The sequence below is a fragment of the Peromyscus eremicus genome, chromosome 14 (assembly GCF_949786415.1).
Source record: "Peromyscus eremicus chromosome 14, PerEre_H2_v1, whole genome shotgun sequence".
NCBI classification, from domain to species: domain Eukaryota; kingdom Metazoa; phylum Chordata; class Mammalia; order Rodentia; family Cricetidae; genus Peromyscus; species Peromyscus eremicus.
In genome coordinates, this window is record NC_081430.1 from 1662022 (window position 1) to 1676691 (window position 14670).

The following is a 14670-nucleotide window of genomic DNA, read 5'->3' on the forward strand; positions in this document are numbered from 1 at the left end:
CAAGAAAAAGTGAAATGCACAAGTGCTGAGGACTGTGGAGTGGTGGGAGAACTGAGTGATACCTGTGTGCCTCGAGTTTCATGACATCCTGATGGTTAGTTGGGAAAATGCCAGCCTTGTTTTAGAAGAGGAGAGATACTTCAGTACTAATAGGTTTAATTCAGTTGAGACACAGGAAAGGAGGGTGACCCTTACGCAAATGGAGGGGTTTCCTTTGAGGGAACTGAAACATATACCTTACAGTTCTTTCTCTTAGTTTCAGTAGTTTTCTCTTGATTCCTTCAATCCATCTGAGTGTTCCTTCCATCTCCTTTCCAGACCACCCTTTAGTTAGGCTTGTCTGCGGGTCTCTGTCCACACTACTCTTCTAATCACCCACTGAATGTTTTCCCATAACAATATTATTCAAAATAGACCACTAGACTACACCCTCCTCTCCAACTCCAGATATTTTTTAATCTTCCAAATTCATTATCATTTTTCTTTAGTTTCTTATTTGACATTTTGTATAAACACACCTTGAATTTAACACATCCAAAATTGGGATTTGGGGTTTTGAGGCCCCTGCCCCTTTATAACACAGAAACTGAAGCATGGGCCTCTATTGGGGTTAATCATAATCTCTACCTTGTTATTTGATATATAAAGTATCATGGTTAACATTATTTATGCTCATTAAGACTCCTAGTTCCTCTTTCCCAGAACATTTGAATGAGTGCATTTATACATCCTTCACTTTAGCTCCATGTTGCACCTGCCCCTTCATTCCCTTAATCAACTTCCTTTATTTCATACCAAAGTGATCATGTGTTGAAATGTGGATATCTAAGATTAAAATAGCCTGGAATGCTGACGCATGACATGGAGGAAACCTGCTTCAACAGTCATTTGGACCTGCTGTGAACTTGCAGCAAGGACAAAACAACGCCCCCCCCATCCCCCCCCCCCCCCCCCGCCCGCCATGTGTGTGTGTTTACTGCTCTAACCTGAGCAAACCCATCCAGACTGATATAAATGACATGTGACTATATATTTAGGAAACATCTCTCTCAGCCCTTATTTCCTCAGCCCTTATTTCTGACTGCCTGGCCATCCGTGTCTCCTTAAACAGAAATTCTGGAACTGCAGTGTCCCATGCCAACCCTCTTCAATTTCAGTAATTATCATCATGCATTAAGTTACTCAGTCAGAATCCCAAAACAAGGAGCAATTATCTTAATTCCTCTTCTCCCTCAACATTAAGCCTGATCAGTAAGTTTTTCTAAATGTGTCTCTCATACATCTTGAACCTCTGCAATAGCCTTCTTCCTTTTCCACCTTCCAGACTTGGGATAAATATGCCTTCCCATTCTACACAGTCAGAAGGTGATGAAGGATCTACCACAGGAATTCTATCCCCTGCTCTTGCCCCTTGCCATCTTGTTTGTTCGTGTGAGAACTAAAATGATAGGTCCTTTTGAGCCTTTGAGGAAAATGCCTTGTACACAAAAATAAACAAATCTACATTTCTTAGAAGAACCTTTTTAAAATGTAAATCTGGCTGGATGTAATAACCCCAGCACTCCGGAGGCAGGGGCAGGCAGATCGCTGAGTTCAAGGCCAGCCTGGTCTACAGAGCGAATTCCAGGACAGCCAAAGCTGCACAGAGAAACCCTGTCTCAGGGAAAACAACAACAACAACAAAAACCCTTGTATCTGTATTCAATCCATGTATACTTGTCAGTATTCCTTAAAAATGCAGTGTAACTAATCTCACAATATATACACTTTATTGGTTCCTGCAACTAATACAGAGATGATTTGAAGTGCATAGTACGTACAGGTATGGTGGTGCACACCTGTAATTCCTGCGACCAATCCTCTGTGATACTGCTTTTCTTGGTATGTTTGCCTCTCTGTCATTTCCCACATTAAACTATTAATTTAATTAAAACAGAGAGTGTATCTGTTTTGTTTACCATTCGCTGGATGCCTAGTCCCTAGTCTTGTGCCAAATATAAAATGAGTACACAGTAAGTTTTGATGAATAAATGAATGGGGATCTGATGAAAAGTCTAGTGCCTGGGCTAAAGGCAGGAGAAGCTGATGAAACAAGAAGAAGGTATCCTAGACTTCTTGAGCAAAATTGATCTCACATTTCTCCAGAGTAGTTCCTTGGCCCAAGTTCCCTCACACCATGTGACTAGCTGTGTGGATACACCAGCCACTCAGTGTGCAGGAGAGCAGACATACCACACTCCCAGTGCTTTAATTCCTTGGGAGGAAGCAGAAACATAGAGCCCTCATTTACTAAAGCTTGTTATTTTGCCACAGACATTTAATAACTGGTTTAAACAAAAATATTAAGCAATCTCTTCTTTGTTTTAGAGACTAAATGTTCCTTTTTTACGAGCAAGTAAAACCACAAAAAGTCAGTAAAATGCAAGCTCTCACACATTAAAAGGAAAGTGTGACTCTACAATCTCAAATCAGTATCTATTCTCTCCATGTTTTAAAATAATACATTTTCCTTTTCTTGATGATAAAAATAAGACTTCATATAATTTTATATAATTTAATACTAAAATCTTGCAAAGATAAACTATGGAAACAATCACATCAATGGAACTGGCTTTTATTTCTAAATCACAAAAGCTACTATGTCTCCTTTCATCTCCTACTCTCTCCTTGGGAACCAAAAAAAAAAAGAAAAGAAAAGAAAAACAAAAGCCTCATTCATCTCCACTTTAATTTCCTCTGAATCTATTTCTAGGTACCTAGGTCAGCTGATTGGATTAGCCAGGTAATATAACCCACCATTTTGCCTTTATCTCTTACCAGATGAGATTAAAATCTAAGCTCCTTAATTCAGTATGTGAGTCCCTTCATTATCTGGCTCCTGTCCTGCTTCCAGCCCTTCTCACCACTTCCTTCCCTGACTCAGTTCGGAGCTGATGGATAAAGGCCATGGACTCACAAGTCTTGAATGTGTCCAGACCTTTCCTACTCTAACAGAAACTTTGGAGTGCCACATGTTACCAGGTGTTGAGATCCTCTCTCAGGTTTCCTAGTCTTGCTAGTAAAAGAATGTAAAAACTAAGAAGAATGCTTGAGGATAATTTTATCAGTGTTTAAAAGAAAGGCCTCTGTAGATGGATTTTTCTTTGGACAACCAGCTCACAAAAAAAAAAAAAAAAAAAAGACATGGAGACTTATTAATTATGAAAGCTTGGCCTATAGCTTAGGCTGTTTCTAACTAGCTTTTATAACTTAAATTAACCTAGTTTTGTTAATCTACATTCTACCACATGTCTTTTTACCTTTCTTTCATTCTATATGTCCGACTTCCTCCATGTCTTGTTGGCATCTCTTTTGTGCCTTGATTATCTCCTCCTACTTCCTCTCTCTGACTGAAATCCTGTCTATACCTCCTGCCTAGCTATTGGCCATTCCGCTTTTTATTATACCAATCACAGCAATGGCTGGCAAGCTTAAATCTCAGCCGCTGTTCTGAGGAGGAAGATGAAGAAGAGTAAGAGAGAAAACCATTCAGTTTGAATTAAGCATATGTGTTCAGTAATGGAGGCCAAGCCATATGGTGGATGAGAAGCCACCTAATAAAAGAGTGTGGGGAGCTTCAGAGAAAGAGAAAGGAAGCCCACAGTGTTAGAGAAAGCATGCTTAGGAAGAGGAAAAAAGGAAAGGAAAAGTTACACTTTTTTGAGTAAGTACTTAGAAAAGCAGATATGCTTAACAGGGTTATATCTCCATAAGTGATTATACCAGGAAAAGTACATTATCTCAACAAAAAAAGTATATTATGTCATTTAAAGGATAATTATTTCTCCCAGGCTTTAGGTAAATCAATTAAGTGTGGCATTACATGCAAATAGCAGAGAGAGGAGCAGGAGTAAATGAACAAGACCTCAGCTGATCCACCTCCTTCTATGTGGCAGCAACAACAGTCAACACATCCAATTTTGGGGGTTGTTTTCAAGTGGTTAAGCTGTTCTGATGAGCATGAGCAAAGGGAAAAGCTGAAGGCAGGATAGAGGGAAGAAAACAGAAAGCAGAAAAGAATGCTGGGATAATGTGATATCAGGAAAAGAAAACTCAAACTAGAAGACTGATCTCTATGTGTATCCTTTAGAATTCACAGAAATGAGCAAGATTCTCTCATACTACACACCATGGCATCTCCTGAGTTCTTGGCCTCCTTCCTTGGTCCTGTGTCTTCTTCCTGTAAGAGTCATAAACCCTTTATTTTCTCCTTCTGCTTCTTTGCCATGCTAGAACATATGGCCCAGCACAGCAGGTTCTTTATTTTGTTCCTGTACAAATTTCAAGCACCAAGAAGAATGAGTGCCGACATATATTAGATTTTTTAGTAAGTATTTCTAGATGGCTGAGTTAAGTGATAATTAGTGACATTGACTAAGGCTAACATGGACAGAGAATGGCAGTCTTCCAAGACAGCCAGTGTTTCCTAAACTTTCAGGACTACAGTTAAACTCTACTACAACTCAACTTCTTGCTTACCTGGTTCTGCTTATTGGTTCTCCATCATTTCTCTGCATCAGGGCCATTTTCTCCGTTGTGGTTCTGTCACTTTTTTTTTTAACTATCTCTTTTGTTCCTCTGACTTTCTCCCCTAACTATATCTATTTCTGTTTCTTCCATTCTTTCTAGACACATCATCCATGTGGCTTTCTTGTGGGTAGAGTTTGTATAATTAAACTACAAGGGCTTGGGATTTCATTGTTTAAATGTTATTTGCATGGTAAGTATGTCCTGTTCTTCCTGAAACCAGACACTTTATGTAGCTCGCTTGACACAGATGCAGAATAACTTTAATTTTATTGACTGTCATCTTGGAGACCTAAGTCTCCAATACAGCATCTCAATATTTCTGAAACATGGACAAATACCTCACAGGAATGCCCATAGCACAGCACTATTCATAAAAACCAAAACTACAAACAGTACAAATAATCAAAACCAGTTGAATAGCTAAATACTTAAACAGTAGAACATTACATAACAGGAGAACCAGTAAATGGCTGCTGATGCAGAGACAGACGAATCCTCATAATTCTAACAATGAAGTAAGACAAATACACAAATAAAGAAAAAAATGAAATAATAGTTATATTTATTGTAGTTCAAATAAAACAGGTTGTAGCAGGTATGGTGATACATATCCATAATCCCAGCACCCAAGAGAGTGAGATGGGAGAATTACAAGTTCAAGGACAGCCATGGCTACATAACCCAGGTCTCAAAACAACTACAAAACAGGTTTTAGAAATTAAGACAGCTGTCATTCTAGTGTCAATGGCTAGGAGTGAAGGTTTTCCGGGAGCGGGGTATGCTTGTGTGTTAATATAGGTATGACTAACAGGAATGCACTTGTTTTGTGAAAATTCTTTATACAGTGTGTCTATGTGTATGTATACATGTGTGTACACACACATGCAGTACTGGGTTGAAAATTTTGCTTAGAATGATGAACACTAATATATTATATATTTGGGTGAGAAGAGGGAGAACTTGTGGGACATTGTTGACCACACTGATGTTTACCACACCTACTACCACATGAAATCACATGCTTACACATAGAAGTGGGATAAAGAGAACATCAAAATAATGATGAGCAGTGGCAAACCTGGAATGTCGGATTTAAAATATGTTTAATAGCTCTTCTCAGAGAGGACACAACTAAGTAGTATAAAAGGTAACATGGGGCCAGATTTGGTAACACACACCTGTTGAGCTCAGCACTGAGGAAGCTGAGGTTGGAGTGTCACAAGCTTGAGACTAGCCAGGATAAAGCTGTCTTGGGGATGAAAACACCAAATCCAAAACAAAAGATAACTTTACATTTATTAAATAATACATTTTCAGATTTACATGTATTGGTTTTGTTTTTCATTTGCTATTGAATTTCATATACACTAGTGGAATCATCTTATAGGTTAGGAATATAACAAAGGACAACTTTAATTTCAAATTAAACACACTATACAGTATGCTTGTTATTCATAAAATGCATGAAAGAAAACAGTATTCCCAGAGTGTGCTGTGACATAGTCTTTTATAGTCACCATGGACCCAAGATTTTATAAGACTAGCTTTATTATAACATGGAACTTTGGTATTTCCTTTAAAGAAAAAAAGCAGTATTTTACTCTTTTAAACAGAAGTATTCATCCATTTTCTGCAAGACTATTATTACATAGTCTTTAGAGATACTATTGTTCCATTATAGGCAAGTGCCACAATGAGGATGAGACAGCAGTATGATTCTGGTATGCCCTGGTTAGCTACAACCAGAATGCACGGTCAGCTGCCTTCATGAGGCAGCTATCATCTTCCTTCAGAAGTCAACACATGGCTTCTAACTGTATTTAAGAAGAAACCAGGAATAGAATAGAACATTATGCCTTTAGAATACCAAGGACATTTAGGAATTGCACACATCTGAGCCAGAGCACCCTATGGTTCTCAAGCAGAGCATCTCAGTTGAGGCTACATACTTGTTTTTCTCTAGAAATGAAGTGCAGTTTTACTCCAGAATGAACTATGTAGTTAGTGCAGGAGACCAAAGACTATATAGTACATGGATACCTAGAAATTGTTGGTACTCAGAAAATATCAAGTAAAAAAATTTAAAAAGTAGGAAATATTCTGGCTTAAAATGTGTATTTTTTAATGCACATTTCTGATGTGTATATTCAAAACTATTTTTATTTTTGTATTGACTCCATTTAGAATACTTTGTATTTAAAAGCTCACTTTAAATATAGATTACTATAGATAATTTACTTTTTAGTTTTTTGGGTTTTTGGGGGGGTTGTTTTGTTTTGTTTTTTTGTTTTTTCGAGACAGGGTTTCTCTGTGTAGCTTTGGAGCCTGTCCTGGAATTTGCTCTGAAGATGAGGCTGGCCTCAAACTTAGAGAGATCTGCCTGCCAAGTGCTAGGACTAAAGGTGTGTGCCACCACCACTCTGCCTTGGATTGTTTTTAAAGTGGTTAGAATTCCATTTATGACTGTTTCCTCTGAGTACTACTGAATAGTAGAGAAAAACTTGTCCTCATCACCGTGGTCTTCTATAAAAAAAAAGGGTTTGGTCAAAATTGTCTTCATGTTAGATTTTTTAAAATGTGGTCTCACTATGCAGCGCAATAGACCATGAGCTCTTGCTCCTTTTGCCCCAGCCTCGCAAGGCCTAGGATGGTAGATGTGCACCACCATGCCTGGCTCTCATGTCAGACCTTAAGTAGAAGAGAGCTTATCTGCCCTTCTACAGGGAGCACTTATACACAAAAAGATAAGCTAAAGCTGCATTTTTAAAATAGAGATTATAGGGAATAGAGAGATGGCTCAGTGGTTAAGACCACTTGTTGCTCTTGCAGAGAACCTGGATTCAGTTCCCAGGACCTATACAGCAGCTCACAACCATCTATAACTCCACACACAGGCTATCTGATACTCTTTTCTAACCTCTTGGGCACCAGGCACATACATGGTACACATAAGAACAAGACACTCATACACAAAATAAATCTAAACAAAATTATGTTTCAGAGATTGGTTTTATTTTTTTAAGCTCATTAATGAGTGCATTAGTAATTCTATTTTACCTTTCTCACTGCAATCAACACAACACATGGATTTCAGGGTCAATCAGGGAATCATCTTTCTTTTTGATTAGTCCTTCCTGACTCACTTGCCCATAAAGTCTGTGTTGCATCAACACTTACTGCAACTTAACAGGGATAGAGCCTACCCTGTGGGCACAGACAACAAACCTGTTTTGGTGTTAGCAGCACTGAGCACAGTAACCGGACATTGCTGATTTTCAGGGATAATTCTCATGGTTTTGGATATTTTAGAGCTAAGCTGCTTATTTTCTACATTAAGACATAGAAATGGCAAGTGTTTCTTGTGTAATACCTAAGAAGTTTAAAAATGTGAATTGTTTTTGTTTTGTTTTGTTTTGTTTTGTTTTGTTTTTCAAGACAGGTTTTCTTTGTGTAACAGTCCTGGCTGTCCTGGAACTCACTTTGTAGATCAGGCTGGCCTTGAACTCACTGAGATCCACCTACCTCTACCTCCCAAGTGCTGGGATTAAAGGCGTGCGCCACCACGGCCCAGCTAAAAATGTAAATATTTCTAACATAGCAGTAAAAGGATGGCTGTTTAAGTACGAAGAAATAATCAGTGCAGAGAACACTTGCAGAGAATGACCTGATGGCCATGTCTGTCTAGGAGTCCTTGCTGACAGTGACCCCTGAACCCACTCTCAGGAAGCAAGTCTACGCATGGCCTGTGAAAGAAAAGGGGAAACAAAATATTGACCAACTTAGTTCTCTAGGGCTACATTATCTTTTTTTTTTTTTTTTTTAAAGATTTATTTATTTTGTATACAGCATGTATGACTACAAGTCAGAAGAGGGCACCAGATCTCATTACAGATGGTTGTGAGCCACCATGTGGTTGCAGGGAATTGAACTCAGGACCTCTGGAAGAGCAGTCGGTGCTCTTAACCTCTGAGCCATCTCTCCAGCCCCCTACATTATCTTTTTTTAAAATATGTTTTTCTAGTATTGGTTGCTTGATTTTTCCCAGGTATGTATCATAAAAAAAGGAGAGAAGACAATTTCAATTCTCATCATACTTCTAATTGGGTTTATGTAAAGCAGTGATTACTGTTCATTGGACACTAAGTATAAAACCCTACTCTTCATATGCAGCCTTCAGTTTTCACCACTCTGTGTATTACCATGCAGGTACTGAAATGAAAGAGGGATGTGCTGGCTGAACAGCCAGTAAGAACCAGATTCAGGAGTAGCTCAACAGGTCTGTCTGGTTTCAAATTCCAACTGCTACAATGCTTCATAACCTTAGAAGCCTTGGCTGAACGATCATTTTATGTGGAAATTAGTAACAATCTATTCCACAGTGTGGTAGTCACTCAAGTTCCTTTATTTATTTCTTTATTCATTCATTCATTTATTTCTTGGGGATAAGATCTCTAGCCCAAGTTGGCATCAAGCCCCAGAGGTAGCTTCAGATACACTTCAACTTCTGATCTTCCTTGCCTTTACCTCCAAAGTGTTGGGATTACAGGAGTCCATTTATTTTGTGCTGGGAATCGAACCCAGGACCTCATAGAGTCATAAATTACCAAAGCTGGAAAGATTTCTTGGTTTAATAATGACTTTCAAAGGCTTATTAGGGGGCCAAGACACCAGGCTTGTGATTTTTCATTCTAACATTACTTTCTTCCACGAAATTCTCTGCCTAATTTTACTACAGGGGCTTGAATGTTACCTAGTGCTTTCCGTCAGGACCTGGAAAATCATCATAGTTTGCTTATCAGACTTGAAGTAAGTATGTGAGATGACAGTGAAAACCAAAACTGTTAATAAACTGGATCCAAAATGCAGTCTAGCAGAACTGAATGTGATCTTGCATTTGAGACAGAAACCAATTGCCTAAGTATGAACGGAGAACCCAGGTCTATCATAGTTTTTGTGAAAATGCACCTGTCTTTATTTGACTCCTGTTAAATAGAGCCCAAGATTTTAATGTAGCTATAATAAAAACAGACATATGTTCTTTAAATATCTCAATGAGCTCAAAATGGTCATGGTTGCATGGTTTCCATGGCACCCTAACTACTTGTAGGTTCCTTTGTTGGCCAGCAAAGCATTGATAGACTGCTTATCTGTGAAGACTGACAGAAGGAATTGGAAAAAGCTGCTCTGGGAGTCTGGTGGAAACAGAGGTGTTATCAATGAGTGATAGCCTGGCCCAAGGGAAGGCCTGTGTTGCTAGGGAAAGCATAGCTGGTAGTTACTACAGAAAGGCCAAGCTCACTTTCATAGGCACAATTAACTGGGATTTCTATCCATGGAAACTTCCCTTGAGAAGTCACTGGTTACCAGTGTCTGGAAATTTTCACAGAGAATCTAAATTAAGTGAATCAGGTTGGTGTAGGAGGGATTTCTGCATGGGCTGGAATATCACATTATTGGTTTCTAAGAAAACTTGCACTTTAAAATTCTTTTAATTTTCAGCCTTTTGGCTAAGATCAAGTATAAAGTTATCTTATTTTTATTTATATTCTTTGGTAATTTCATGATAAAAAATTATCTGATCTTCCGTAGTTGCTCTTATTTTGCTTAGAAGTAAAACCCTAAAGTTTACTCAGATTCTTCAAATTCAGTCAGCTATCCTAGAAACAGTCTGATGGCATGATCACCTGAAACAGCCTCAGTATGGTGCAAAGGAAGTGTGTAAGCCATCATTAGTCAGGTGAAGACTGACTGTGGCCCTCCGTTAGAAATCCCCTGTCCCCTTTCCCTACCCCATAGCCTTAGGTCTCTAGGAAGAAGTGTGCTTTGAGTTCAATATAAAATCAGAACTAGCCTATGGCGACCAGTCACTGGTCATCTCTCTATGCCCGAAATTAAAGTTCCCCAAGTCTTTGTCATCCTTGAGGGAATTTCCTCTTTCCATTTCTCCTCCTATAAAGCTATACCTTTCAGGATATTTTTGGATTTTCCCTGGATGGCTCTTAAATAATTCACTGCTTGTTCACTCCATTTATTCAATATTAAATCCAATTATTTTCTACATAAAATAATGACCATACCTCATCCTGAACATCAAGTTCTTCCTCATTCTTCTCTGTTTCCATCAGTTCAAGAGAATCTTTACAGTCTTGAATGAGGGTGATCTTGACAAAGAACATACACAGTTTTTATTGGAAATACAATAACATCAAATATAGCACATACCACTGAAATGACTTGAAGCTTCACTGATACTGTCATCTGTAATCTATGGATTTCAGAATCCTCTTCTAATTTCTTGCTCCTTCATATTTCTCATCTTAGGAGTTTCCCTCTACCATTTTTAAAAACATTCAAACTGGTCCAGTTTCCCCTGTGTAAACTCCTTTAACCGCTTTCTTCTCTACCTCTGAAGTATGTACCTCTTAACAAGACACCCCCAACAAGCAGTCAAGAGTGCTTGTCTTTTGACAGCTAAGCTAAGAACACTTAATACAGCTTTGAGCACATTTTGATTATACCACAGTGGGCTGGTGACTCAGGACAATATAGGATCCCAATCTGAATTTAGTGGAATTTAATTTTATTGGAGGAGGAATTGACTGTTTAGGACATTTCTGCTTTTCAGGGGTAATGTATAATTTAATCCTTTCCATGGAGGATATCATGTAGCCAGAAGATTTCTCCAGTCCCTTCCAGCCCTGAGGTCCTGTAGCCACTTATAAAATAATCACTCAGATGTTTAACATTATTTACAAACTGTATGGCCTATTGGCTCAGGCTTCTCACTAGCTAGTTCTTACAACTGAACTCAACCCATAACTATTAATCTATGTACCACCACGTGTTCCTTGGCTTTACCTGTGTCCCATTATGTGTTGCTCCTTGGGCAGCTGGCTCATGTTTCCTCTGCCTCTGCCTTTCTTCTTCCTGTCTCTCTCTTGGATTTCCTGCCTGGCTATAACCTGACTTGCCATAGGTCAGAGCAGCTTATTTATTAACCAATGGGAACAACACATATTCACAGCATACAGAAAGACATCCCCCAACACAATATAACTTGCATTTTTCTTGTTCATTGAGGTCATTTCTAAAGTAATACCAAGTGTATACCAAAGCTAAAATGTCATCCTATAGTACTAGTTTTCTACTTTTTGTCTCACAAACAGCCCAGTGTTCTTTATTGATGTGAAAGTCAGTTAAAGGCCAAGTCCCTGTACAAATGGTCTTAATATGATGGAATGGTAGATGCAGATTGTGGCTATGCTAGGATAAATCTTGTAGTAAATCTCTGCATCTAAATATCTGAGCAAGTGACTTTCTGAAGGAAAGGAAACCACTGGGTGAGGATGGGTCAAGTTTCACGATGGACGCTGTGGAGACAGGCAAGTTTCCCAGTCTCACTGGAGCCAGAAATGCTCTGCCCAACTTGCAAGAAATCATTTATACTCTAGCTAACATAGACTGAAAGTGAAAATCTAGGCCAGCCACTCACAGCACCTCACTGACTGAATCAGTCTAGTCTGATATAGTGAGTGCACTGTTCCTCATTCAGCTTTATCACATTTGTGGCCTAAGATTTTACATCAGAATGGGTGCTAACAAATCACAGAACTGCTTTCCTGTTGAGAAGGAACTTGGTGCCGTGGTTTTGTTTTACTTTTGATGTGTGGTCTCAAAAAGCTATATGAGCCAGCTTTGTTTTTAATCTAGGGTTAAATTTTTTTTTTTTTTAAAGATTTATTTATTACAGAGTTCTGTTTGCTTGTATCCCTGCAGGCCAGAAGAGGGCACCAGATCTTACTACGGATGGTTGTGAGCCACCATGTTGTTGCTGGGAATTGAACTTAGGACCTCTGGAAGAGCAGCTAGCGCTCCTAACCTCTGAGCTACTTCCAGCCTGGGTTAGAAATTTTTAAGTTGGATAGGAAACAAAGGTGGTGAATTTTAGATTAGCATCTTACATGTAGCTTTCCTTTTTTAAAGAAAAAATTTTTATTTATTTTATGTGTATGAGTGTTTTGTCTACACATACGTATGTGTGCCAAGTGTATGCCTGGTACCCACAAAGGCCAGAAGAGGGTATCAGATCCCCTTTGACTGGAGTTACAGAAGGTTGTAAGCCACCATGGGGGTGCTAGAAACTGAACCTGGGTTCTCTGGAGGAGCACCCAGTGCTCTTAACCACCGAGCCATCTCTCCAGCCCCTAGCTTTTCTTTTTAGTAGGTATGGACACTTGTGTATTTGAGATGGACACTTTCAGTAGCTTGGGCTGCTCTTTTCACCAGGAACATTAGCAGAACATCCTCTGTACTGACAGCTAAAAAGAATAATGCAATAGTTTCTGAGTTAGTTTTACTCCAAACACCAACTTCTAATCTGTAATAAAAGATCTGCTTATCTTAGCCTTAGGAAACATCGTAAGTAATACAATATGATTATGTTAAAAGGATAATTGTTTTTCATGTGTTAATGGTAATTTAAATGGAAGATGTTCTCCATAGGCTCATGTATTTGAACATTTAGTCCCTAGTAGGTAGCACTGTTTGGGGAGGTTATGGAACATTTAGGTGGTGGAGCCTTGCTAGAGAAAGAATGTCACTTGGGGCAGGCTTTGATGTTTCATAGCCTTGCCCCACTTCCTGCCCTTTCTGTGTGTGGATAAAATGTGACCAGCCAGCTTCCAGCTCCTACCTCTGTACCATGCCTTCCCTGCCATTGTGGGCCCTCTGGAACCGTGAACTCAAGTAAACTCTTAGTTGTGGTATTTTTATCACAGCAACAGAAAAGAACCTGCTACAGTGTCTCAAATTCACCATGAGAAATGAGGTTCTCATTCACACCTACAGTAGACCCAGGCAAGGAGTCCAAGCAGGTTTGCCTCTTCTCACTACTTGAAAGGAGAATTGACAAAATAAGACTTCTAGGAAATGATAATATTTCCCATTTTGTGAGAGAAAATGAACCTGGATTTGCTTATGGTTTTAATTTTTTGTGGTGGGGGGCGGTACTTGCCCGTGAGGATACATGTGTAGGTCAGATGTTAATATCAGGATATTTTCCTTTGTCGCTCTCCATCTAATTTTTTTTGAGATAGGGTCTCTCATTAAACATGGAGCCAACACGGCTATCCTGGCTGGCAGAGAGCCCTGGAATTCACCTATTGCCACACCCAAACAGTGGGATCACAGGCACACATCACCAATGTTTGGTTTGTTGTTTTTCTTATCTACATGGGTGCTGTGGAGCTGTCTCAGACCCTTACACTTGCACAGCGATCAAGCCTTCAGTTTTCCAAGCTCCTCATTTTTTGTTCTTTGTTTGTTTTCCAAAGATTACTTATGAATTGAATCTTAACTTCGTAAATTAAGGATTCCACATTGGTATAATAAATACTACATTTGTGCACACGCATCACAGAAAAATCAAGATTCACACATCACAGAAAATCAAGATTCAGTGCTGTTTTCTAAAAAAGCATTGCAGCTAATGCCACATTTGTCAGTGAACGTGCACACTGCAGAACTCAAGTCTTGGGCATCAACCTTCCTAGAAACTACTTTAGTCCTCCAGTCTTTCCAGCAGTAAGTGGTTTTACCCCCACTTCACCGAGGAGAAACTGGCTCTTAGAAGTTCAACAGATGGCCTAAAAGCCAGAGGTTAGCCTGGCTTTCAGACTAGAGTTAGGTGAATGTTTACCGTCTCTAGAAGAGAATCCTGGCCCTCCCTGGATTTAACCTGGTTCTTCAGATAGAGTATAGCATCATGAACCGTCAGAAAGAATCTGTCCTTTCTAATGTTGTCATCAAAGAACCCACACTGCTCCATCTTCTCTAGCACATCGTCTGCAAATGAAAAAGAATGTTTAGTTGCTAGAAAAAGGATTTTTGTAACATCAAATGATATCAGGTTGTTGTTGTTTTTTAATTTGGTAGCACCTTTTCATTATTTTCTCATTTCTAAATTGTGACCCTGCTCTAACACAGCTGTCTTTCTTTACCAGCAGCACACAGCATGGTCAGCCCACAGTTGCTTGCAGTCTGTCTTGGTGACCCTTTTGCCAAGCCAATGTTCCCATCCCCCAGTTGCTGTGAACCTGGCTG

At 39.2% G+C, this 14670-nt stretch overlaps 1 protein-coding gene across 1 annotated transcript in view; it reads right to left on the reverse strand.

The window, feature by feature from the left end:
* Nucleotides 1–6753: 6753 nt before the first annotated feature.
* Slc26a4 (solute carrier family 26 member 4) overlaps nt 6754–14670 on the reverse strand; it is a 50203-nt gene continuing 42286 nt past the window's right edge. The window contains exons 18-20 of the mRNA XM_059279674.1: nt 14267–14412; nt 10647–10730; nt 6754–8312 (exon numbers count right to left, since the gene is read on the reverse strand). Coding sequence (XP_059135657.1) covers nt 8289–8312; nt 10647–10730; nt 14267–14412 — 254 coding nt within the window. The 3' untranslated portion in view covers nt 6754–8288. The remainder of the gene's footprint in view (nt 8313–10646; nt 10731–14266; nt 14413–14670) is intronic.